At 42.3% G+C, this 24,092-nt stretch overlaps 1 protein-coding gene across 5 annotated transcripts in view; it reads left to right on the plus strand.

Moving 5' to 3' along the window:
- The window catches only part of LOC111050833 (lysine-specific demethylase lid), a 64,395-nt gene that overhangs the window by 22,243 nt on the left and 18,060 nt on the right, over positions 1–24,092 (plus strand). For all 5 annotated transcript variants that reach the window (XM_039442317.1, XM_022337193.2, XM_022337194.2 and 2 more), the window contains 2 exons: positions 237–436; positions 14,322–14,476. In XM_039442317.1, the coding sequence (XP_039298251.1) occupies positions 237–436; positions 14,322–14,476 (355 nt within the window). The remainder of the gene's footprint in view (positions 1–236; positions 437–14,321; positions 14,477–24,092) is intronic.

Below are 24,092 nucleotides of genomic sequence, written 5' to 3' on the forward strand. Positions count from 1 at the left end.
ATAGTTAATAGTTGTAAGAAATTGTGACAGTTTGAAGTTAATCTCCGTGTAGTATATTGAAGTTGGAAAGAGAAATGGTAGATTATTATTAGTATAGGGTATATTCTTCCTAGGAACTGAACTAGTATCGCTAGAATTTACAATTACCAAATCATTAATCCATGGAGTTCAGACTAAATAGCATTCTGAACTGTAGATATTAATTATTAATGCTTATATTTTGTTTGCGTTTTTAGAAGCGTGCAGTGTACGAAAGATTCGTCGAGCATCCGTGGAATTTGAATAACATAGCGGCTTGCGCCACATCTGCATTGAAATACATAGACGAACCGATTTCTGGCATGCAGATTCCATGGATGTATATCGGGATGATTTTCTCTACATTCTGTTGGCATAATGAGGATCATTGGTGCTACTCAATCAACCATTTGCACTTGTAAGTAAAACTTAACCGATCAACAACTATTATATTATATCCAAAACAATTTTTTCGCCACACTGCACAGAAAGCAGCTGTTTTCCAGTCCCTACGTAGATCTGAAAGACATTGTTTGCAGACGACTCTCGTCTGACGTCAGAACAGGTTTCTTTCCGGCCTAGGCCGGAAAGAGTACCCTTTCCAGCCGCCAACATGGAACTTAGAAAGGTGATCAAAAAACAGCTGATCAAAAAACTTTTCATTATTTGTGTTCATTATTCAATAATTAAAACATTTATAATAATATCATCTTATTGTCATTTGAAAGAATAAAAAAGTATAAACTCAACCTCCCACATAATTGAACATCATCTTTTAGGTTATTTAGACAAATCAGAATAAAAAATAAAAATACTTGGACAATTTCCTGATATTCAGATTACCTCAGATTTGCTAGAGCTATCACCTTCCACTTCTGCTTTCGGAAGTGCTTAGTAAACTATTCTCATATGTATATTGTTTATTTTTGTGTGTGGCGAAAAATAGCGTTCGCACCACGGGCAAAAATGTTTTTCCGGCTCTCAATCTTTTCCAGTCCCCGGCCTACGGCCTCGGACTTGAAAACCGATTTCGAGCCGGAAAAATCTCATTTTCTGCTCTAGGTGCGAAATATACTATTTATGAAATAGAGTGGTGCAAGGCAACGGGAAATTTTTAATGCAATAATTTGCAGCACTGTAGAGTTGATAGTTGTTTGGAACTGCACAATTGATGTGTAATCATGATTGGTATATTATGGACCATTGAAATGATGAGGAACTAAGAGTGGGATTATTTTATAGAAATATAGTTATATAACTGCCGAACAGAGAATATTTTGCCAGAATTACCACATTACAGAGTGTGTCAAAAAGGACTTTACAACTTTGAAAATTCATATAGATTTTATTAAACAAGTAGAGAGCTGGTTTTGGTGTTATTCTTCTTCTTCTTTATCTAACCCAATGTGCGATAAGAGAGGATATTGAATAGAGATTTGCTAGATTATAATTAGATTATGGATAGAAATAGATTATGGATAGTGAATAGAGAGGATATTGTGGGGTTGTCAATTGAAAGTGTATTTGAGTGTGCAGCGGTTGAGTTCAGTGTCTCAATGGAGGGTAGAGATAAGACAATTTTGGTAGTGTCGGTTTATAGAGCCCCAGATAGTTGTTTTGAAGATTTTTTCAATATTTATGACAAGCTCTTATGTCTGCTTAAACGAGATTATAGGAGAAAAGTTATATTTCTATGTGGTGATTATAATATTGATCTTCTTAAGAGGAACTCTAATAGCAGTACTTTCCGGAATATCACTGAATCCAGCTGTTTTTCATTAATCTTTGACAGGCCAACTAGAATAACCTCATTGTCTTCAACCTGCATTGACAATATTGTGACCAATTATAATGTGGATAGTATTCTTGCACAGATTTTTGACCCAGGATTATCAGACCACGAAGCCCTAACAATAGAATTAGCCAATAATCCCAACGTTGAACACAATAATAGTTGCAGATTAGGAAGATGTATTAATGAAGAGTCCTTGAAATTCTTTTGTGACACATTGAGCTCTGTGGATTGGTCCCTATGTATGACTAATGATGGTGGCGAGAAATTATTTAATACTTTTCACTCATTCTTTTACAATTGTTTCTCCAGTTGCTTCCCCTCAGAAAGTTTAAGGTTACAGAGAATGATTCGGTGAAAAACTGGTTGACCACTGGCATCAAGATTTCGTGTAGAAGGAAAAGAGAGTTACACATTGAGAGTAAGACTAACAGACATCCTGAATTTCTGTCCTATTTTGCCAAATATAAGAGAACTTTAAAGAAGACAATACTACTAGCTAAGCAAAAAACCAATGAAATGTTCATTGCACAGTCCAACAATATTAATAGAGGCACTTGGACAATCGTCAGAAATGAACTGGGGCTATTAAATAGGGATGAGCAGAAGATAGAGTTGACTACAGCTGACAATAGGAGGTACTCTAATCCACAATGCATAGCTTCCTTGTTCAATGAGTATTTTGTTGAATGTGCATCTGAAATGTCCGGCTCTGCTAGAACATGTGAGAGCAGAGAGTACCTCAAGCAAATAAATAGGCAGTATCCTCCTTTCAAGTTCAGAAGTGTCTCAATAAGTGTAGTTAGGAAAGCCATAAATAGCTTGAGAAATTCTGGCTCAACTGGGTGGGACGAGATTTCATCACGAGTGATAAAGAAGGTTAGTCACATTATCTTGGAGCCTCTAACATTTATTATTAATAGGTGTTTGCAGGAAGGAATCTTTCCCCAAAAATTAAAGTATGCTCTGATCAAACCAATTCACAAGAAGGGAGATAGGAAGGATATTAAAAATTATCGACCAATTGCACTCTTAACTGTATTCTCCAAGATATTTGAGAAGATTGTGTTTGAGCAGATGATGGTTCACTTAGATGAGAATAAAATTTTTCATAACAAACAATTTGGATTCAGGAGGGGATTGTCAACAAAGTCTGCTATATTTGAAGTTGTATCAGATGTGTTGGATGCTCTGGATGGATCGCGGAAGGCTTTAGGGCTTTTCTGCGATTTATCCAGGGCGTTTGATATGGTAGACCATGAGCTGTTGTTGAATAAGCTTGGATTCTATGGATTTATTGGTAGTGCAGGGAAATTTTTCGTGTCCTATTTGGAAAATAGATATCAGTCAGTTAAATTGAGTAATGGGAGTTCACTGGTATTTTCAGCATGGGAAAGAGTAGAACAAGGTGTGCCACAGGGCTCTGTGCTTGGACCGACTCTTTTCAATTTATTTATAAACGACCTGCCAAATAATGTAGATGGCAAGCTCATTTTATATGCTGACGATACAACGGTTCTGGTTACTGGGAAGGATGATAGTGAAGTTATGATTAGGGCTGAAACGGCTATGCATCAACCCAACAATTGGTTTGGTCATAATGCATTGAAGTTGAATATGACTAAATCCAACTATATCAGTTTGCCGTGACGGGACATCATGCTGAACCTTTAAACCTGAATGCTTCAAATGGGAGGGAGTGCTTGTCTGTTGAAGTGACTAGTTTTCTTGGAGTGGAATTGCAAAAAAATATGAAATGGGATAAACACTTGGAAAAACTTATAAAACAGCTCTATCATGCACTTTTTGCACTGAGAACTGTGAGGACTGCATCCACTATAAAGACAGCTCAGAAAGTGTATCATGGATATTTTTTAGCCCTAATACGCTACAGCATCTTCTTTTGGGGGAATAGTAAAAATAATTTATATAAAATATTTAAGATGCAAAAGAAAGCTGTTCGTGTTTTGGAGGGCTTGCGGCCATCCAATTCATGTAGGCCCATTTTTAGAAAATACAGGTTCTCACGGTCCCAGCATTGCACTTCCTTGAGACTGTAAATTTTGTCTTCAGAAATTCAGAGAGATTTGAAGGAAATGTAGTTTGCCATGGCTATAGCACAAGAGCAAAGAGTTCAGCTGTATATCAGTACCCCGCTCACAGACTGACACTTTTGGAAAAAGGACCATATTATTCGGGACTGAAGCTCTTCAATTGTCTACCTGAAAGAATACGGTTATGTGGTAGTCATAGGCTTTTCTTGTCTTCAATTACTAATATACTTGTGGAAGCGTGTCCCTATACCATGGAGGAATGTTGTGGTGCCTTCATACTTTGAGTTTATGCAGATGCATACACTTTGCATAGAAAAATGTTCATGACATGTTACATGCCACTTGAGCTCTGCTCAGATATGTGGCTTCACGTAACAAATGACAATAATAATAATAATAATAATAATAATAATAATAATAATAATAATAATAATAATAATAATGTGCCGTTTTCACAGCGGTGGGTGGTCCCTCGGATCCATCTTCTCCATTTATTCTGTATTTGCCAGTGTGACTATTGTATGAATATTGTATGTATTTTGTTTCTTGATGACTATGTCTATTGCACTATGTGTTTAATGCCAATAAAGAATTTTATTCTATTCCACTGCTCTCTGTCCGTAGCCATTCTCTTCAACTGATTCACGGTCTTGCCTCTTTCTGCTGCTATCCGTGAAACAGCTGCCTCCCATGTCACCCGTGGTCTTCCTGTCGGTCGTCTGCCTAGTGCCCTGGCCTCCATGTATTGGCGAGACTTTCTGTTTTCATCAATTCTCAGGAGATGTCCATACCAGGAGAATATCCGTTCATCGATTGTTGTTTCAACCGCTTCAATGTGCAATTCTTCTCTTATACGGTCATTTCTCACTCTGTCTCTTCTTGTTTTTCCAACTATTCTTCGGAGACATTTCATTTGTACCGCATTTATTTGGCTTTTCCCCTTGTACTGACTATCCAACTTTCACTTCCATACAATAGGATGGGCTCAATGATTGAAACATAAACTTTTGATTTTACTCTCCTACTCACCTCAGCCTTTCCAAAAATGCTTCTACTGAGTGAATATTATGCCTGCATAGCTTTTTGAGTTCTTTGTCTTACTTTCTTAAGGAAAATGTTATTCTAAAGGAAAAAACTTCAAGTTTTTCTACCTTGAACTAAATATGTTCTATGTGGTTATTCTGCAGACATCCCATCGGTAGTCGATTTTCTCCCAGGCTCTTTCTAGCATTTCAGGTGTAAATTGCTCAGCAGCAGAGTAAATGCTTGCTCCTAGTTCAGCTAGAGTGGCCGGCAAAGGAGATACGTAAACCATATCTTTTATGAAATCCAAGAAGAAAGTAATCGAGTGGTGTCAGGTCTGGGGAACGGGGGGAGAGGGCATCACAGATGCGCTTTGATTGGCGCATCACAGCCAATCCATTGACCTGGGAAGCATTCATTTTGAAAATCCCGGACGTCAGTCAAATAGTGTGGTGGTGCGTCATCTTGCATAAAAGAAAACATTTCGTTCTCGGTCATCCTCCATCTGTGGTATTAAAAATTGCTGTAACATTTCAAGGTACACTATTTCATTGTTGGTTCTCTCTTGGAAAAAGGGGCCGTACACTTTTCCTCTTGCACAATGCACAAAAACCGCTCAATTTATGGCTATCACGAACATGTTGTAATGTTTCATGTGAATTTCACTTCCCCAAGTCCTACAGTTATGTGTGTTTACCTTGCCACTCAAGTGAAAAGTGTCCTCGTCAGAAGAGATTGTTATCCAAGAAATGTTCATCATCATCCACTCGATTTAACATTTCCACACATAAGTTCCTAAGAGGGGTCGATGTCAAACGAGGCCACCGACAGAAGAGGATTCTTCTAAAAGTACAAAAGCGACAGTGGAGGCCTCCGACAGTTGAGGACTGCGACCGTAGAGGACTCCTGGTAAAGTGTCCTCAAATGTCGCCTGCGCCAGGCGCAGTTCAACAGTTGAGGACTCTTAAATTTTTGCACAGGCCCGACAGTTGAGGACTGCGACCGTATAGGACTAAAAATCGGTCCTCAAGTGTCGCAGTCCTCGACTGTCACGTCCTCCCTACAGGCATTCTTATCAGTCTAACAGTCCAATTGATCGTAAAAGCGAATATCGGTATGGTTTCATGGTTCCAAGAGTGCAATCGTTTTCTTTACACATGCCAAATCGTCGTATGTGGTACTTGTACAAGGTGCGCCAGAGAAACTCACATATTTGAAAAAAAAACTCCCGTGCGTTGAATTGGCCGTGTAGAGGGGCAATAGGGGGCGCATCCGGAGGGGTAAGTTCTCAAATTTATCCTCACTCAAGTAAATAGCCATCATGCTCCGGTTTAGAGAGCAGCGGGCCTTCACAGTTGAGAGCTTCTTTTCTAATGGTCGATCACCGCGCTCGATTTGAAATTCCTCCCCGCAGGCTCGTTCCTGGCCATAATTCGATTCTGTCGTGGGTTAACTCATTTCAAGAGTGTGGAAGTGTCGCTAAACCCAGAAATGGACTTCAACCTACCATCAGAACTCCAGAAAATATCGAAAGAGTGAGGCTGTCAGTTGTGCGTTCTCCCAGGTGTTCAGCTCGCAAACACGCAGCTGCTATGGCAATTTCTGACTCCACTGTTCGATGAATTTTCCATGAAGACCTTCAACTTCATCCCTATAAATTGGCTGTTGTTCGAGAATTGACTGGACGCGATTTTGTTGCCCGTCAAATTTTTTTTTTCTATTGGTCAATACTATAGCCATCTAGTCTAAAGACTAATGAGCTAATTTTTTCTATCCTAAATTACTACTTGAAAAATTGAACAGTGAATTTCTCATTAGAAACTCTCACTGCTATTGTTTAATTAATATGTACACTTATTGACTGCACTATAGAAGCTAGATTCACTCAATCACTGCTCTGCTCTTTCACTGGACACTACTTGAACAAGCACTACACTAGTTCAAACGGTTTCCTCCTTTTGAGCCTCCGCACCAACCCTCCATTGTCTAGCAGCTGGATCGCCTCGACGTTGTCATGTTGGTGCAGTCGCCCCTCGTGCCTCTCCGCATGCCTCTGGATCTCGGTGGACACCAGATCGACGTGAAGGTCTCTATGAAGATCGCTGTTCCTGACATACCAAGGAGCATCCACAATGTTCCTTAGCACTTTGTTTTGAAAACGTTGAATGATATTGATGTTGCTTTCTTTGGTACACCCCCAAAGTTGTATACCATACGTCCATACTGGCTTTAATATCTGTGATATGGCGGAAGGTGTGGCTCGTTCATCAATTGGGCTAGTCAGTCGGGTCGAGCGAGGGGTTTGTTACCACTGTCTGAAAAAATGGCTTTTGGTGGCCCTGCAAAGGGCCAAGTTTGTTGCTGGTGGCCCTGAAAAGGGACCAAGATTGTTGCTGGTGGCCCTAAAAAGGGACCAAGATTGTTGCTGGTGGCCCTAAAAAGGGACCAAGATTGTTGCTGGTGGCCCTAAAAAGGGACCAAGGCAGGCTAGATGTTTAGTAGTCGTCTCCGCCGGGAGGACCTCCTCGACCACTTCCTCGTTTAGAAGGGGCCTTCGGTCAAACCCCGGGCAGGCAGGGTCGTAGGCTTCCGCTGCACACACTCCGATGTCGGTTCGGCACCCAACCCGCGCATCCAGGACCGCGCGCCAGTTGTTAGGCTGGGGCGCGAAGTCTTGGGGCGCAGCTGGCGCGGCGGTGTACAGCCTCAGCCTCTCCTCCACCTGGCGAAGCCGACGTAGGGCCCTCCTCTTCTGGATTCGGCGGCCGGCTCGGTTCCTCCTAGGCATCGGCTGGGTAGTAGACAAGAAAGACACCTCATGTTGCGGTTAGTCTCGCCGTGGTTCCCTCATTGGCCTGCTCGCTGCTCTGCTCCTGGTCTCGGTAGTGGTCTCGGCTGGTGGTCTCTTCTGGCTCTTCAGTGGAAGGCTGCTAGTGAGCAAGTGCTACTACTACTACTGGTGGAACATGTTAGGGTGAGTCATTGCACCCTAACTCGGCAGTGTCTTGAGCTATGGAGCTCTATGACTGCTCAAAGTAATAACAGTGCTGAAGTTGGGGGTTCCTGATATATAAGACCTTCAGTAGAGCTTGGCAATTTTATCTTTATTTATTTATTATTCTCAATTTTTTTTTTTTTTTTCTTCTAATATTAATTTATATCTGGTATTCTAATTCTAGTTCAATTTTCATTTAATTTTCCTAATATTAATTTATATCTGGTATTCTAATTCTAGTTCAATTTTCATTTAATTTTCAAAGTTAAAATATGTATAAAATATGTATATATAGGTATATATATATGTATGATTTTTTTTTTTTTTCTGCCAAGTCTACTTTTTTGGGAGAAGTGGTAATGGAGAAGGGTTCTCTCCTAGGGAATGGAATACTGTGAACAGTGGCTGACTGACAATCAGCTGCTGGCACCTTTACAGCCCAACTGCTAACTGTCAATCAGGCCACCATTGTTGAAATGGGAGTGGCTTGTGGGTTTGAGGTGATCGTGGTATTTCGTACATCTGCCTTATTGATGTACGCCACGAGATAGAAGCTGTATCATGAAGCTTTCGAGATGTGAGCTGAATGAAGTTGAGTAATTGAGGGGTACTGGCATATTCATAGAGTAACCTATTATTCACTGTGTAGTGAAAGTTGCAGATGGTTCTTATGAGTCTGTTTTGAAGGCCAAATAGACGTTTTCTATTGGTCTTCGATAGATATGGAAACCAGACTGGGGCGGCATAGGTCAGGTATGCCCTGATGATGGCTGTGAATATGAGCAGCCGAAATTTCAGGGGGAGTGAAGGGGTGACAAGTAGGGGGAATAGTTGTACAAACAGCACACGACAGTGTTGAATTTTCACTTTAATGTGTTGTTTGAAAGTGAGTGTTCTATCCAGAGTTACACCTAGGTACTTGACGGTATGGGACCATGGCAGGACGTGGCCATGGATTTTGAGAGTGGGAGGAAGTTTAAGTTTTCGGGAAAAGGCGACAGCCACACATTTAGTTGGATTAATCTCTACCTTCCAGGATGAACACCAGGATGTAAGCAGGTTTAATTGCTCTTGAACATTCCTGGCCGCCCTATTCAGATTCATGCTGCTCGAGTGGAATGTGGTGTCATCAGCAAATAAACTTGTTTGAACTGAAGGTAGAGATGGCATGTCATTGATGAAGATCCTTGGGGGACACCTGCTGTTGCTGGGGTGAGAGCTGAAGAGTTTGCTGTCGAGGGTAGCTGAGTAGCCCCCTTTTATTCACAGTCCCCGAGTTCACCTGCGCTGCTATTGGCCGGCGGATGCTCGGCCAATAGAAACGCAGGAACGGGTGGCGGCGACTGAGGCGCACCCTGGTGGCGGGTGGGTCAACCACTCATTTGGTTGATGCGTGGCGTGGGGAGCAGAGCAGAGCGGCAGGCTGAAAGGTAGCGAACGCGAGGGAGGTATCAATTCCCCCCCCCTCGTTTGAGGTAGCCACGGCGAGAATTTATTGATTGCAAAAAAACAAGATACAATGTTTACAAAATATACAAAAGTGCCATTGGGCGATAATTTTACAGAAGTGAGACCAGAAGGGTCTCCCCCAACAGGTGGGTTGGGGTCAATAATTACAGAAATAAGACCAGAAGGGTCTCCCCCAACAGGTGGGTTGTTATTCCAAGAGATGTTGCTGGTCGGTGGTTGGAGCCGGGCGTAGTTGAGTCTCGTACACCTTGATGGTCTCGTTGTCACGGGTGATCCAGTAGACAGCTCCTTGGTTGTGGGCGACCGTATATGGTCCCCTCCATCTGGGTGCTAGGCCCGCGTGGAATTTCTGAGCCTTATTTGAGAGTTGATGATTCCGTGTGAGCACCTGGTCGCCGATCTGGTAACCCGCGGAAGGTGGTCGCAGGAAGGTGGCGGCCACCTATGGTAGAACCGTGATGTGCCGTCCTTCTTGGGGACAACGACGATTGGAGAGTTGTAAGGCTTCTACCAGGTTGCGTTCCTTGAGGGCGGCAACTTCGGACTCGATAATTTGCAGTTTCTCCCGTGAGTATCGGTAAGGCCGCTGGCTGCGTATTTCTGAGCTGTTGAGTTGAATTGTCATGGTGGCGGCCGTGGTGATGGAGGGTGGCATCTGCTCCATGAACAATTTTGCGTGTTGTTGCAGTAATACTGTTAACCGTCGGTGCTGGTCGCTGGGCGTGTCTTCTAGTAACTTGTCAACCAGGTGAGTGTCCATCTCTACTGAGACTGGTGGTTGCGCTATCCAGAAGATCGTATCTCGCTGCGTCTTGCCGTAGATTAGCCTGTCTTGCTCAAAGTCAAGCACTGCCTTATTCTCCCGAAACCATGGTCGTCCCAAGATGATGTCTTCGCGTAGGTCAGGTAGACCTAGGAAGGGAATATTTTGAATGTGCTGTTGGATCTGGAGTTCCAGATGTCCTTGTATGGCCGTTTCGCAGCTAGTGGGACGGTTGGCCAGCAGTACAGGTAGCTTCAGCGGTTGGATCCGTGTACCGTGGTCGAGGTGGGCAGCTCTCACGAAGTTGTGCGTTGCGGCTGAATCGAGTAGAGCGTGTAGTTGTTTACCCGCGAGGATGACAGGGATCCGGGGTAGAGTCTGTCCGTCTATCTGGATCACGGCTAGGTTCGGTGCTTGGCTGGGCGGAGGGCTGGTGATGTGGTTGTTGACTACTGGGGCGGCAGTGTTGGTGACCTTGTCGGTGACTGCGGCCAGGGCAGTGTTGGTGACCTGGTGGCTGACTGTGGCTGGGGCAGTGTTGGTGACCGGCTGGTTGACGGCGGCTGGGTCAGTGTTGGTGACCTGGTCGTCGACTGCGGCGAGGGCAGTGTTGGTGACTCCGTCCATGACAGCGATCCCGGTAGGTGGCGGGTGCGTGTGGGTCACAGTTGCATGTTCCTCCCCAGGCTGGTGGTCGATGACGCGCTCATCGTCGGCTGGTGATGCTGTCCTCTCGCGGGCCAGTAGAGGCGCGGCTGCTGGGTGCTGTGGAGAGTCTCTGTCAGCCGGGAAGAGCAAGGGGTCTTCGGTGACATTGGAAGGAGACTTAGCGACGCTAGCAGGGTCTACGGTGGCGTGACGGGTAGGCGATCGATCCGTTGTGAGTGAGACGGTCATGAGTGACGGCTGGGTGGTTGACGCGCAAGGGTGTGCCGGACGCGGTTGCTGTTGTGAGACGGTGACCCGGCTGATGACTGGTACTGGGTCATTCTTGATAGCCCGTGGAGGTGCGGCTGCTAGGTACCGTGGAGAGTCTCCGTCAGCCGAGAAGAGCGAGGGGTCTTCGGTGACGTTGGAAGGAGGCTTGGTGACGCTGGCAGGATCCACGCTGGCAGGATCCACGGTGGCGTGACCAAGGAATGACTGGCTGGCCGGTTCGGTGACGGTTATCGCTTGTAGTTGGGGTGGTGACCTGCGAGGCTGGCGCTGCGGGTCTTGCACCTCATCGTTAGTGTAGTGGACTCCTACTTTCCGTGCTGGAGGGGTGGAGTCCGAGTCTCTCCAGTATCGCCGTTTTCCCTGCCGTTTCTTCGCGAGTTCTGGGCAGTCGCGATGAAAATGCTTGGCCGGGCAGTAATGACACTGAGGAAGCTGGTTGTAGTTGAACCTCGGCGGCGGCTCTCGATGGGGTGGCCCTGCGGATGCCGTAGGTTGAGGCGGCTTATATTTTGGTCGACTGTTGAGGTCGGTTTCCAGGTCGTTGGCGATCATGATCAGCTCTTCATAGTTCGTGGGACGAGCAGCTCGAACTAGGGTACGAAGCTCGGAACTCAGCTGACCGATGAGCAGGGCGATCACCTCGTCTGCAGCCAGGTTGGTTCCTAAGCGCTGCTGTAGTTGGAGCTTCTGACGGATGAATCGCTCCACTGGCTGGTTCGGTTTGTGGGTGGTGCCATAAAATTCCGTGTGAGCGGCTGCGATTTTATGGGCTCCCGAGAAACGGGCCTGAAGTCGGTCACGGAACTGTTCCCAGGTGGTGACGAATTCTCCGTAGTCTCTCCACCAGGCGGCGGCGTCGTCTTGTAGTTGTGCTTTTAGAAGCATGACCCAGGTATAGCTGGGAATGTGGTGACCCTGTAGCAGCTCGGTGCACTGTCGCATGAAGGTGATGGGGTCTTCATGGAGCTTGCCGCGGAAGAACGGTAGCAGGGTCGCTATGCTGGTCAGCTGGCTGAGGTTGCCGGTGTAGCTGACGGCTGGAGCCGGTAAGTTGGCCATGTTGCTGGTTGCGGTAGTGGCGTGACTAGAGGTTGACGGTGGAGCAGGCAGGTTGACGGTCAGCGCGCTGGGTTGCAGGGTGGTTGGTCGAGCGGGCTCGCTGGTGAAGGCGGGTGGCTGCGTTGCTGCTGTCGGTTTGACCGGTGGTCTGTGCAGGCCAGCCGGCGAATGTAGACTCGGTGTGCTGGCTGGTTGACTACATCGAATCTTTGGTGGTCGTATCTCCACTGTCTCCGGCTCCGGTTCTAGTCGCTACCATGTTCAGGTGTTATGGGCGCCACTGGGAAATTGCCTGTTCCCAGACAGGTATTCTGAATTGAAAGATTCAGAGACACATTTTGTTGAAAGAAAATAAGTTTGAATTTTTTTTTTGTGTGAAAAATTCAAGACATACATTTAGATGAAAAATTAAAGACATACATTTAGTTGAAAATTTTAGGTTGACATTTTGTTTGAAAAAAAAGTTTTGACAGTGGTAACGGGTTACTGTATCCCCATACAGTGAGTGGCCCCATGTTGGCAGGCGCCAATAATTGATATGGCGGAAGGTGTGGCTCGTTCATCAATTGGGCTAGTCAGTCGGGTCGAGCGAGGGGTTTGTTACCACTGTCTGAAAAAATGGCTTTTGGTGGCCCTGCAAAGGGCCAAGTTTGTTGCTGGTGGCCCTGAAAAGGGACCAAGATTGTTGCTGGTGGCCCTAAAAGGGACCAAGATTGTTGCTGGTGGCCCTAAAAAGGGACCAAGATTGTTGCTGGTGGCCCTAAAAAGGGACCAAGGCAGGCTAGATGTTTAGTAGTCGTCTCCGCCGGGAGGACCTCCTCGACCACTTCCTCGTTTAGAAGGGGCCTTCGGTCAAACCCCGGGGCAGGCAGGGTCGTAGGCTTCCGCTGCACACACTCCGATGTCGGTTCGGCACCCAACCCGCGCATCCAGGACCGCGCGCCAGTTGTTAGGCTGGGGCGCGAAGTCTTGGGGCGCAGCTGGCGCGGCGGTGTACAGCCTCAGCCTCTCCTCCACCTGGCGAAGCCGACGTAGGGCCCTCCTCTTCTGGATTCGGCGGCCGGCTCGGTTCCTCCTAGGCATCGGCTGGGTAGTAGACAAGAAAGACACCTCATGTTGCGGTTAGTCTCGCCGTGGTTCCCTCATTGGCCTGCTCGCTGCTCTGCTCCTGGTCTCGGTAGTGGTCTCGGCTGGTGGTCTCTTCTGGCTCTTCAGTGGAAGGCTGCTAGTGAGCAAGTGCTACTACTACTACTGGTGGAACATGTTAGGGTGAGTCATTGCACCCTAACTCGGCAGTGTCTTGAGCTATGGAGCTCTATGACTGCTCAAAGTAAAAACAGTGCTGAAGTTGGGGGTTCCTGATATATAAGACCTTCAGTAGAGCTTGGCAATTTTATATTTATTTATTTATTATTCTCTAATTTTTATTTTTCTAATATTGATCAATATCTGATATACTAATTCTAGTTCAATTTCCATTTAATTTCCGAAGTTGAAATATGTATTAATATATATTATATATATATATATATAGATATATATATATATATAATATATATATATATAATATATATATATATTTTTTTTTCATTTTTAATATTTTTTTTTTCTGCCAAGTCTACTTTTTGGGAGAAGTGGTAATGGAGAAGGGTTCTCTCCTAGGGAATTGAGTACTGTGAACAGTGGCTGACTGACAATCAGGGACCAAACATAGAAGAAAAATTTCACATTATTATAACTAAAATAGGAAATTTGAATACATGCCATTAGTAATCTGCAAGTATTATTTTTTTTCATGGAATTGGCATTATTTCAAAATATTCTGTTTCCTTGCGCCACTGTGGTGTTATTTATAATATTGTAATATTATAAAACACATGATAAGTTAGTATTATATCATCCAGATTCAAAGATGCAGCTATTACAACCAAATCAAGGTATATGCATGACAGGTGGATCAAACAAAAATATTTTTTATTCTATTTTATATCTCTTTTACAGGAATTGGGTATTAATTTTTTTTTAAAAGCAAAATTCCAATGCGAACCTGCTAAGAACCGTTGGTACCTGTCTGTTTCAGCACAATGCGAGGCTGGACATGAATCAGAAAATGGGTTTTGATTGGGTCAAAGTTTCATTATACGGCTGTAAATACTGATTCTTCATATTTTTTTGTGATCAATTCCATTTTATTTTATGTTGTTTCAGGGGTGATGTTAAAACGTGGTACAGTGTTCCTGGCCAGTACGCAGAAAAATTTGAAGAAACTGTGAAAGAACTTGCTCCTGAACTATTCGAAGCTCAACCTGACACTCTGCAACTTCTAGACACGCTAGTCAACCCGAACGCCTTGATGAAAAAAGGTAATAATAATAATATTTTCTTGTCAGAAGGCCACGAAGGCAAGACAAAACGTCAACGAATGTACATTAAAATAAATAAACAGTACCTGACTGTTAAGTGTAATAGAGACCATTGAAGAGCTGGAATAATGGCTTTTATTGCCTAAAATAAACTGAGATAAAATAACAAACTTTCTGATGATTTAGAATAATTCAAACAACTGATTTATTACATATGATTATCATATCATTCTTCCCTCCCAGTGGTGGAACCTACCGGGGCCAATCTACGAATGTTGACAGAAACTTCTCTTCCATCAGAAAGTCTTACTTGAGCGACATGAGGGTTCAAATGAATAATTTCTACCTTTTCAACTGCTTACTGCGTCTTACAAAGGTCTTCATCCATGCATCCTTGGCGTTGATCAGCCAGGATGGCAAGTTTGTCATAGACGTGGGATTACGAGGATGAATGAACATTCGCTCGTGAGGTGTGCAATTGATGGTCGTGCAGAGAAGCGAGCGAATGCTGCTTAGTGATTCTAAGAGTACCTTTTCCCAGTGAGAAGTATCCATGTTCCTGGACCGTAGGGCTAAACGGATTGTCTTCCAAATTATTCCATTGTAGCGTTCCACCTGTCCATTACCTTGAGGGTTGTAAGGTGTTGTGGAACTGGTAGCTACACCCTTGGACATTAAGTAATCTTTGACATATTTTGATAGAAAACTGGTCCCTCTATCAGTGTGTATGTATGAAGGATAGCCGTATGTGGTGAATAAGTCATTGAGATTTTGAATTACTGTTTCTGATGACATGTCTCGACAGGGATAGGCAAAGGGAAATCTCGAATTTTCATCCACAATAGTGAGGATGTACTTGTTTCTAGTTGATGATGGCAGGGGTCCTTTGAAGTCAATGTTGATCCTTTCAAAAGGCCGAGTTGCTTTTATCAATTTTCCTTTGAAACAGTTGAATCTTGGCTTCAGCTCTGAGCAGATCTTGCATTCCATGCAGACTTCTCTGATGTCATCTACCGAGTATGGGAGGTTATGAGCTTTAGTCCAGTGAAAAAATCTTGTGATGCCGGGGTGGCAGAGGTCTTGATGATATTTTATGCTACTTTTTTCATGCTACATTAAGTGATACTATAATATTCATAACTCTCTAATCTCCGACAAGAAGATGAATCAAGAAACACTCATTTTTCTCTCAGAGAATTCGTACAGCTTATAAAGTGGGTTTTGAACCAGCCAATCATACATCTTTGCCTTGAATATATTGAGAGGTGCAGTTCGGAGTTCAGGTGGTAACTTATTAAAAATGTTTTGGCCAACAATCTCAAAACTGTTCAATGACTTTGACAATCTGCCTATTTTTTCTAGTGCTATAGGAATGAACATTATCTCTTGTTTGATACCTGTGCAGATTTTTCTTTGCGTGCATTGAAACAGAATACAGTAATATATAGATTAATTACTGTCAAAATAACTTATTAAACATGTTTTGGCCAACAATCTCAAAACTGTTCAATGACTTTGACAATCTACCTATTGTTTCTAGTGCTATAGGAATGAACATTATCTCTTGTTTGATACCTGTGCAGATTTTTCTTTGCGTGTATTAAAACAGAATATGTATATAGATTAATTACTGTCAAAATTCTGTTATTTATAAACACTGGCCTGCAGTGTTCTAAGTATCAAGAGGCAGTAATAATTCGAAGGGCCTTCTTTTGCTGAAGTAGAATATCGTCTATGTGTGCTGAATTTCCCCATAAAAGTAAACCGTACGACATTATGCTGTGGAAAAATGAGAAATATGCTGTTCTTAAATATTTGCTCGATACCTCATTGGCAAGACCTCGTAGTAAGAAGATAAATCTGGATAGCTTGGTGCTTATATATTTCACATGAGGTTCCCATGTGAGTTTAGGGTCCACGTGGATGCCAAGGAACTTCACACTAGACGGATTATTGTGTGGAGCACCATATTTCAAATTTTAATTAATTTGTTCAGTTTTATCTTCGTTCAGAACAAATCCATTTGTTAGGAACCAGGTAGCAGCTCGTTCCCTTACACTTTCAGCTTCCCGGATAAGGCTTTGTAAACTAAGGCGTTGCAATTATTTCTCCAAAGCTCCACTTCAGTCGTGGATTCGAATAATTTTGTGCCTGTACTTTGTCTCCCACCCTAAACTCTCGCCTGGCTCTTCTAGTTCCTTGGTGTGCTCCTGCTCTTGTATTAGACCGTGGCCGCAGCAGTCCTAGGCGTGTCCTAATATCTCTTCCGTACATTAAGCTGTAAGCGTTCGATCCAGTTGCATTGGGTGACTGTATAAGCAGCATAAGAAACCTGAAGAGTTTAACTTCCAGTTTTCCTTCTTCATCTTCCATTGCCTTCAATGAATTCTTTGCGGTCTGGACATATCTTTCTGCTTGCCCATTGGAAGATGGGTGGTAAGGTGCCGTTGTTTTGTGTATCACTACGTTTGCAGATAAGAATTTATTGAAAGTAAATTATATAAATTGACTACCATTGTATGAGATAAAAACCAAGGGAAGGCCAAATGTGGGGAATAGTTTTTGTAGTTCCTTGATACACCATTCTGAAGACGTGTTTTTAGTGGGAATTACTTCAGTCTATTCGGTGAATGAATCCACTATGATGAAATAGTACTGTCCTTGTGTTGGTCCTGCAAAGTCGATATGTATCCTCTCCCATGGTCCTTGAGGAGCAAGCCATGTATGTCTTGGTTCTTTCTTTGGTTGGTTCTGTTTCAAACAACTTTGTTTACAAGTCCTTACCATATTTTCAATGTCCTTGTCTATGTTCTTCCATGTACAATAACTTCTAGCCAAAGCTTTCATCTTATCCATACCAAAGTGTCCAACACACACACACACACACACACACACACACACACACACACACACACACACACACACACACACATACAGACCAATACCGAAAAACCACTTTTTTGGACTCAGGGCACCTTGAACGTATAGAAATTTGGAAATTGGGGTACCTTAATTTTTCACACACACACCACACACACACACACACCACACACACACACACACACACAACACACACACACACACACAACACACACACACACACACCACACACACACACACACACACACACACACCACACACACACACACACACACACACAAACACACACATACACATATACACACACACACACACACACACACACACACACACACACATACACACACACACACACACACACACACACACACTCACATACATACAGACCAATAGTTCTTTGAGTAGATCGCGTTGAAGTGTTTCTGGTATTAGTACCCTACAACCTTTGAATATACATCCATCCTGAAGTGACAGTTCATTGTCATGGAAACCCAATTTCTCAACAGATTCTCCTGTCTGCAGTGCATGTAGTACTGGTTGTAAGAACTTGTCTTCTTTAGTCTTTTTAGCTATTATCTGACTCGACCAGATAAACTTTGTCAACTTTGTCTTCTGATTTGTGAAGTCCTTGAGCGTCAATAATATGTCCAAGGTATTTTATACTTGTTTCAAAGAATTTACATTTATCTCTGTTCAGTTTCAAATTGTTACATCGCATTCGTTCTAGTACCATACACAGTCTAGCCATCAACTCTTCCGCTGATTTACCCTGAATAATTATATCGTCAAAGTTTCATTGTACGCCAGGGATTCCTTGCAGAGTTCTATCCATGAAAATCTGCCAAAGAGCAGGTGCTACTTTGACTCCAACCATTAACCGGTTAACTCTATACATGCCTTTATGTGTACTTAGAGTTTACATTTTAGCACTTTCATCATCCATTTGCATATGGAGGTAAGCATTAGAGATATCCAGAGTGCAAAAAAGTTTGCCTCCATTCATTTGTGAGGAAATGTACTCTATCCTTAGAATTGGGTAGTTCTCATCTTTGATTAGTTTATTTACAGTGACCTTGTAATCAGCACAGATGCGAACTTGTCCATTAGGTTTAACAACTGGAACAATTTGAGTTCCCCAATCCGAGTGATCAACTTTGGTTAGAATACCACAATCTTCTAATCTTGTGAGTTCACTTTCAGCTTTACTTTTGAGAGAAAATGGTACCTGTCTTGGTTCCACGAAAATTGGTTGTGCCTCATCCGTGATTCTGAAGTGTCCTAAATAATCTGGAATGACTCCAATTTTCCCATCAAAGACATCACTGTATTCGTTAAACATGTTTTCTATAGTTGAAGCATGATTTATTTGGAGAGTTTTTATTTCAGCCCAATCTAATTTGACTTCTCTCAGCCACTCTCTTCCAAATATGGTATCAACATCCTGGTCAATTAAATAAAGTTTTTCTACAAATTCTTGGGTCTTATACTTGCAATTACCAAGTTTTACACCTCTCGTTTTGATAGGCTCTCCTGTATAAGATATAAGAATATACATACTGTATAAGAATATACAGATTCTCCTGCAGTGCATGTAGTACTGGTTGTAAGAACTTTTATTATGTACGAAGTTCAACATTATTTGAAAAAAATCTCTTTGATTTATACAATTTTTTAAACTCTATAAGACATTGTACTGAGGGCTGCCCCCGTATCGAATTCCATCGGTACTGTTTTCCCTTTAATATCAATGATAATTACTATTTTGTCGTTGTTTTTGTTATTCATATCATTAATTACATAGTCGTTTTCGCTCTCTTCATTCGCCTCATTTTCGTTTTGATGTTGCTTGTAGTTCATTTTTAATTGAGACTTATTGTGTAAACTTAAACTTGCTATGTGACCAACTTTTTCACATCTCCTACAGATTGTTTCTTTGTGACGGCAACTAAATGCCTGATGATGTGGTGAGCCACAGCGATAGCATTTCCCTTTTAGTTTTTCAAATGTTAATGTTTGTGATTTAGAGCTACGAGTTTCATTTTGCATTGTAAACTCCTTTTTAGTATTATTCCTATAACGATTATTTCCATTGTTAATCTGATTCACTCCATTTTCATCAATATAATTCATGTTCACATTCATTTTTGGATGAATCTGCATGTGCTTTAGCGGTTTCAAAAATACGTGCTTGAGCTACAGTTTCTTTCAGGCTCATATTCCCCAATTGAAAAAGTTTTTCTTTGATTTCTGTCGAATTTCCCCGAAACAAAAGCATCTCTTATGTGTTCGTTTCTATTCTCTTCGGTAGTTACACCAGTATATATATATGCATATGCATTCATAGGTCAAAGTTAGAAAAAACATAATTTTACACTTTGTGCCGGTTGCACAGCAGCCGGTTATATTTTAACCGTGATTAATTCCTCGAGAACCAATCAGAGAAGCCGTCTTATCAGAAAGGCCTTCTATGATTGGTTCTCGTGGAATTAATCACGGTTAAAATTTAACCGGCTGCTGTGCAACCGGGCCTTAATATGTTAAATACTAATAGAATCTAGTAAGTTGTGGAGCCACTGACATGCCTCTTCTCCAGCATCATGAACTTGTGTCAGCCCTCCATGATAGGAGTGTTGTGGACACTCAGATATTAGGTGATTCATTGATTGAATTTGTCCACATTGGCACAGAGAAATTACATGCTAAGCTGAGCCTTTTTAACTCAGTGTAAAAATGATCGATTGACTCACCATTTTGTTGTTTCGCTGTAGCAAGACAGTATCGAGAATAAATTTCGTTTTTGGGTTTAACAAACATTTCTTCCAACATGGACATCATCTCCTTGTACGTTGAATAGTTTTCCACTATTTCGTATAGCGCAGGTGTAAGAAAATGTGCCAGCATCATCATTTGGTATTCAGGCTTCGTTCCAGTAACCTGCAAAAAATGTTCAAGAGTCTTTCTCTAGTGATTCCAATCCCTTTCAGCCGTAGGAGAGTCTGGGTCTATCGCCAATTCTCTTGGTTTGAGAAGGTTGTTTGTTTGTACATTTAGTTGCTGTTCCGTATCGTTTCCTTCCTTGTGCCTGGTCGGCACCGTAGTATTTCTCTTCGGCATTATCAATTTATCCAATTTTCACCTTCGTCGCCAATGTTATGTTCTAAAGTAATGAATATTATATGTTCAATTAACATCCATTTTATTATAAAGTTGAGTACAAACTGAATAACTTATAAACAAGGTAATAATTAAGTTGGTTGCCCATAGCAACCATAAAGTGTAACCATGTGACAGATTTCTATTCATGAATGTGGTGTCATCCGCGTACAGCATAGTGTCCGTCTCCCATATAGGCAGGCAGATCGTTCACCATTACGAGAAAAAGGAAAGGACCCAGTATAGAGCCCTGTGGCACTCCGGATTCTACACCGAGCATGGAGGATTTGTTACTGTCACTAATTGAGAGCGATTAAAAAGATGAGACCTTAAAAGTTTCAGGGCAGAGTGCCCAGTTCCGTAGTAGCTTAATTTTTTTAGGAGAATCTCAAAATCTACACAATCGAATGCGCGGCTCAAGGCACAGAAAGTGGCCTGCGTGTAGCTGCCCAACTCAAATGACTTCAATATATCTCCTGCCATTCTTTGGAGTGCATCTACTGTGGATCTATTTTTCCTAAAGCTGTATTGATACTCTTCCATCAAGGAAAAAATGTTTGGAGAGTTGTAGATACTACATAATCGTTCTCAGAACTTTTGCTAGGATTGGTATAGTCGAGATGGGTCTGTAACTATTTGGACAATTTATGTCACCCTTCTTATATACTGGAACAACTCTCGCCTTCTTAAGTTCATCCGGGAGCACTCCCTCCTCTAGGTATTTACTTGAACAGAACGTCAAATACTACCTATAATTTCCTTCAATACATTCACTGAGATTCCATAAACGTCCCTGTTATCTGAAGACCTAAAACCCTTAACTACTCTTGCGACAAATTCAGTCGTAACATGACAAAACTTGTAGCATTTTGGCAGACTAGGCCCATTGATGGCTTTCATATCTATAGAAGTAAACCTAGCTCCGCAGTGCAGGCTAAATGCTTGTCTTACTCGGACTAGGCGCTGAGACAGCATATAATAGCAGCGTTGGTGGGAATGCGAGCGGCCGCAGTAACATCTTCCACCCAGCAATGGTCGGCGTAGTTCCGCTTAGCGGACAGACGAAAGATCAACCCAGTCGGTAATTTGATCCCTCCAGCCAGGCTCAGCCAAGCAGCCGAGACAATAGAACAATGGAGTGGCGGTCTTATTCGCGTTCATCAGCAGTTTTCTTTCTCACGATTATTTTGATTTTTGTGTGTCAATAAAAACTCCAGTCACTAGTAAAACGTTTCCAGAAACGTGGTTTACTACCATATTAATGACTTTTCATGATGATTTTTAATTATTTAAAAAAAATTTTGACATTCTGAGCCTTCAGGCTAAACTTGGGGTCGCTGAGAACGAATCTGCAATCAGAATTTCTCTATCACGAAAAATAACGAAAAAACCCCAGCTGTTGATCTTCCGGCAACCGTTAACAGTCATCCTGCAATGCGGCCGAAATACTTCCAAGCCAGACACCCATCTCAAATGACAACAACGCCAAGCTGTGAGAAACCATCCTGCACTGCGGCGCTAGGTTTACACCCAGTGCATTCAGAGTGGCTCTAAACCTAGCGCCGCAGTGCAGGATGGTTTCTCACAGCTTGGCGTTGTTGTCATTTGAGATGGGTGTCTGGCTTGGAAGTGTTTCGGCCGCATTGCAGGATGACTGTTAACGGTTGCCGGAAGATCAACAGCTGGGTTTTTTCGTTATTTTTAGTGATAGAGAAATTCTGATTGCAGATTCGTTCTCAGCGACCCCAAGTTTAGCCTGAAAGCTCAGAATGTCAACAATGTTTTTAAATAATTGAAAATTATCATGAAAAGTCATTAATATGGTAGTACACCACGTTTCTGGAAAATTTTTACTGGTAGCACAAAAATCAAAATAGTCGTGAGAAAGAAAACTGCCGATGGACACGAATAAGACCGTCACTCCATTGTTATATTGTCTCGGCTACTTGGCTGAGCCTGGCTGGAGGGATCAAATTACCGACTGGATTGATCTTTCGTCTGTCCACCAGGCGGAACTACGCCGACCATTGCTGGGTGGAAGATGTTACTGCGGCCGCTAGCATTCCCACCAACGTTGCTATTATTTGCTGTCTCAGCGCCTAGTCCGATTCAGCCAAGCATCCAGCCTGCACTGCGGAGCTAGGTTAAGATCTTTTAACATCCTGCAATGCGGCCGAAACACTTCCAAGCCAGACTCCCATCTCAAATGACAACAACGCCAAGCTGTGAGAAACCATCCTGCACTGCGGCGCTAGGTTAACTGATTGAATTGTCCGTCTAGGTTCTCTGACTACATTATTAATTATTGTCTTCCAATCAGCTTTACATTTCTTCTTCAACTTCTCGATGAAGTCCACATTATGAGATTTCTTAGCCTCTCTGATAGCAATTTGTACTCGTTTCTACATTTAACATAAGCTAGTCTAGTATCTTTTGTTCTATATCTGTCATGTACAGCCAACAGTAGCAACTAGTGCTCCTTAAGAGATGAGAGACGAGGAGAGTACCAATCATTAATACTTTTGTTTCCATTATTATTAATTGTACATTTCCTTTGAGGGATAATCTGGTTAAATATTCTATTAAAGTGATGGAAAAATTTCTTGAATGCATCATTAGGCATTTATTAAATGTACGAATTTTGTCCTCATTGATAGGTCTCGTCACCACTACCTTCCGCAGAGGATTATCAATTTCAGCTGTACTGTTGCCACATTCAACTATTAGGAATTTATGATCTGAGAGAGAAAAAATTAAACCTTTATTTGAAACGGCGGCATTCCTGGCATTTGTGAATACATGATCTAAGCAGGCATTAGATAACGTATTCTTTCTCATCTCTGGTATTTTCACAGTTTGTAAATATCATATAGTACTGTCTCAATAAATTTTACAAATCGAATACACTACGTTGGTCTCTATTTACATCAAAATCAGAATTAACATCTCTACCAATATACAGTTGAAAATTTTTATATTCAGGTGTATGTAGATAGCCGAGAAGTTTCTCCAAATGCTCTAGAAATCTTTTTGAATTTCCATTCGGAGACCTATATAGAAAAACAATTACAAGTCTGGCAGTACGGTTTATCACACCTGTAGCTTCAAAGTCTAATCTGCAGAGACTGTCAAAATCCAATGACACAAAAGAGTCATTTGTATTGCGGTTGTAGACTGCAACGTCACCTCTCTTATGATGCGTCCTACAAGAACTGTTTATCAAATTTTAATCACTCAGTTTTGTGAAAGATATTTTGATCCACTCTGCACCAATGCTCACTGATACAAAGAATACCAATATTGCTATCTTTCGCAAATTCATTCACAATAAGATCCTTAGTAACCAAGCCTTGAACATTAATAAAGCCCACCTTCAACCCTGGCTTATTTGTAAACTCAGTGTTCAGTTCTGCTGTAGCACATCCTGCTCTAAAAGAGCAAGTGGAATTGGTGGAGATGATTCCACATTCGTTAGTTTCCTATCAATACTTTCAATAACTAGTAGTTCTGTGAACAGTAGACCTCGCGCTCAATAAGTTACATTGACCTGTTGTTGTTTTCTCAAAAATTGATAAATAATTTA

Source organism: Nilaparvata lugens, chromosome X, assembly GCF_014356525.2.
Source record: "Nilaparvata lugens isolate BPH chromosome X, ASM1435652v1, whole genome shotgun sequence".
Classification (NCBI taxonomy): domain Eukaryota; kingdom Metazoa; phylum Arthropoda; class Insecta; order Hemiptera; family Delphacidae; genus Nilaparvata; species Nilaparvata lugens.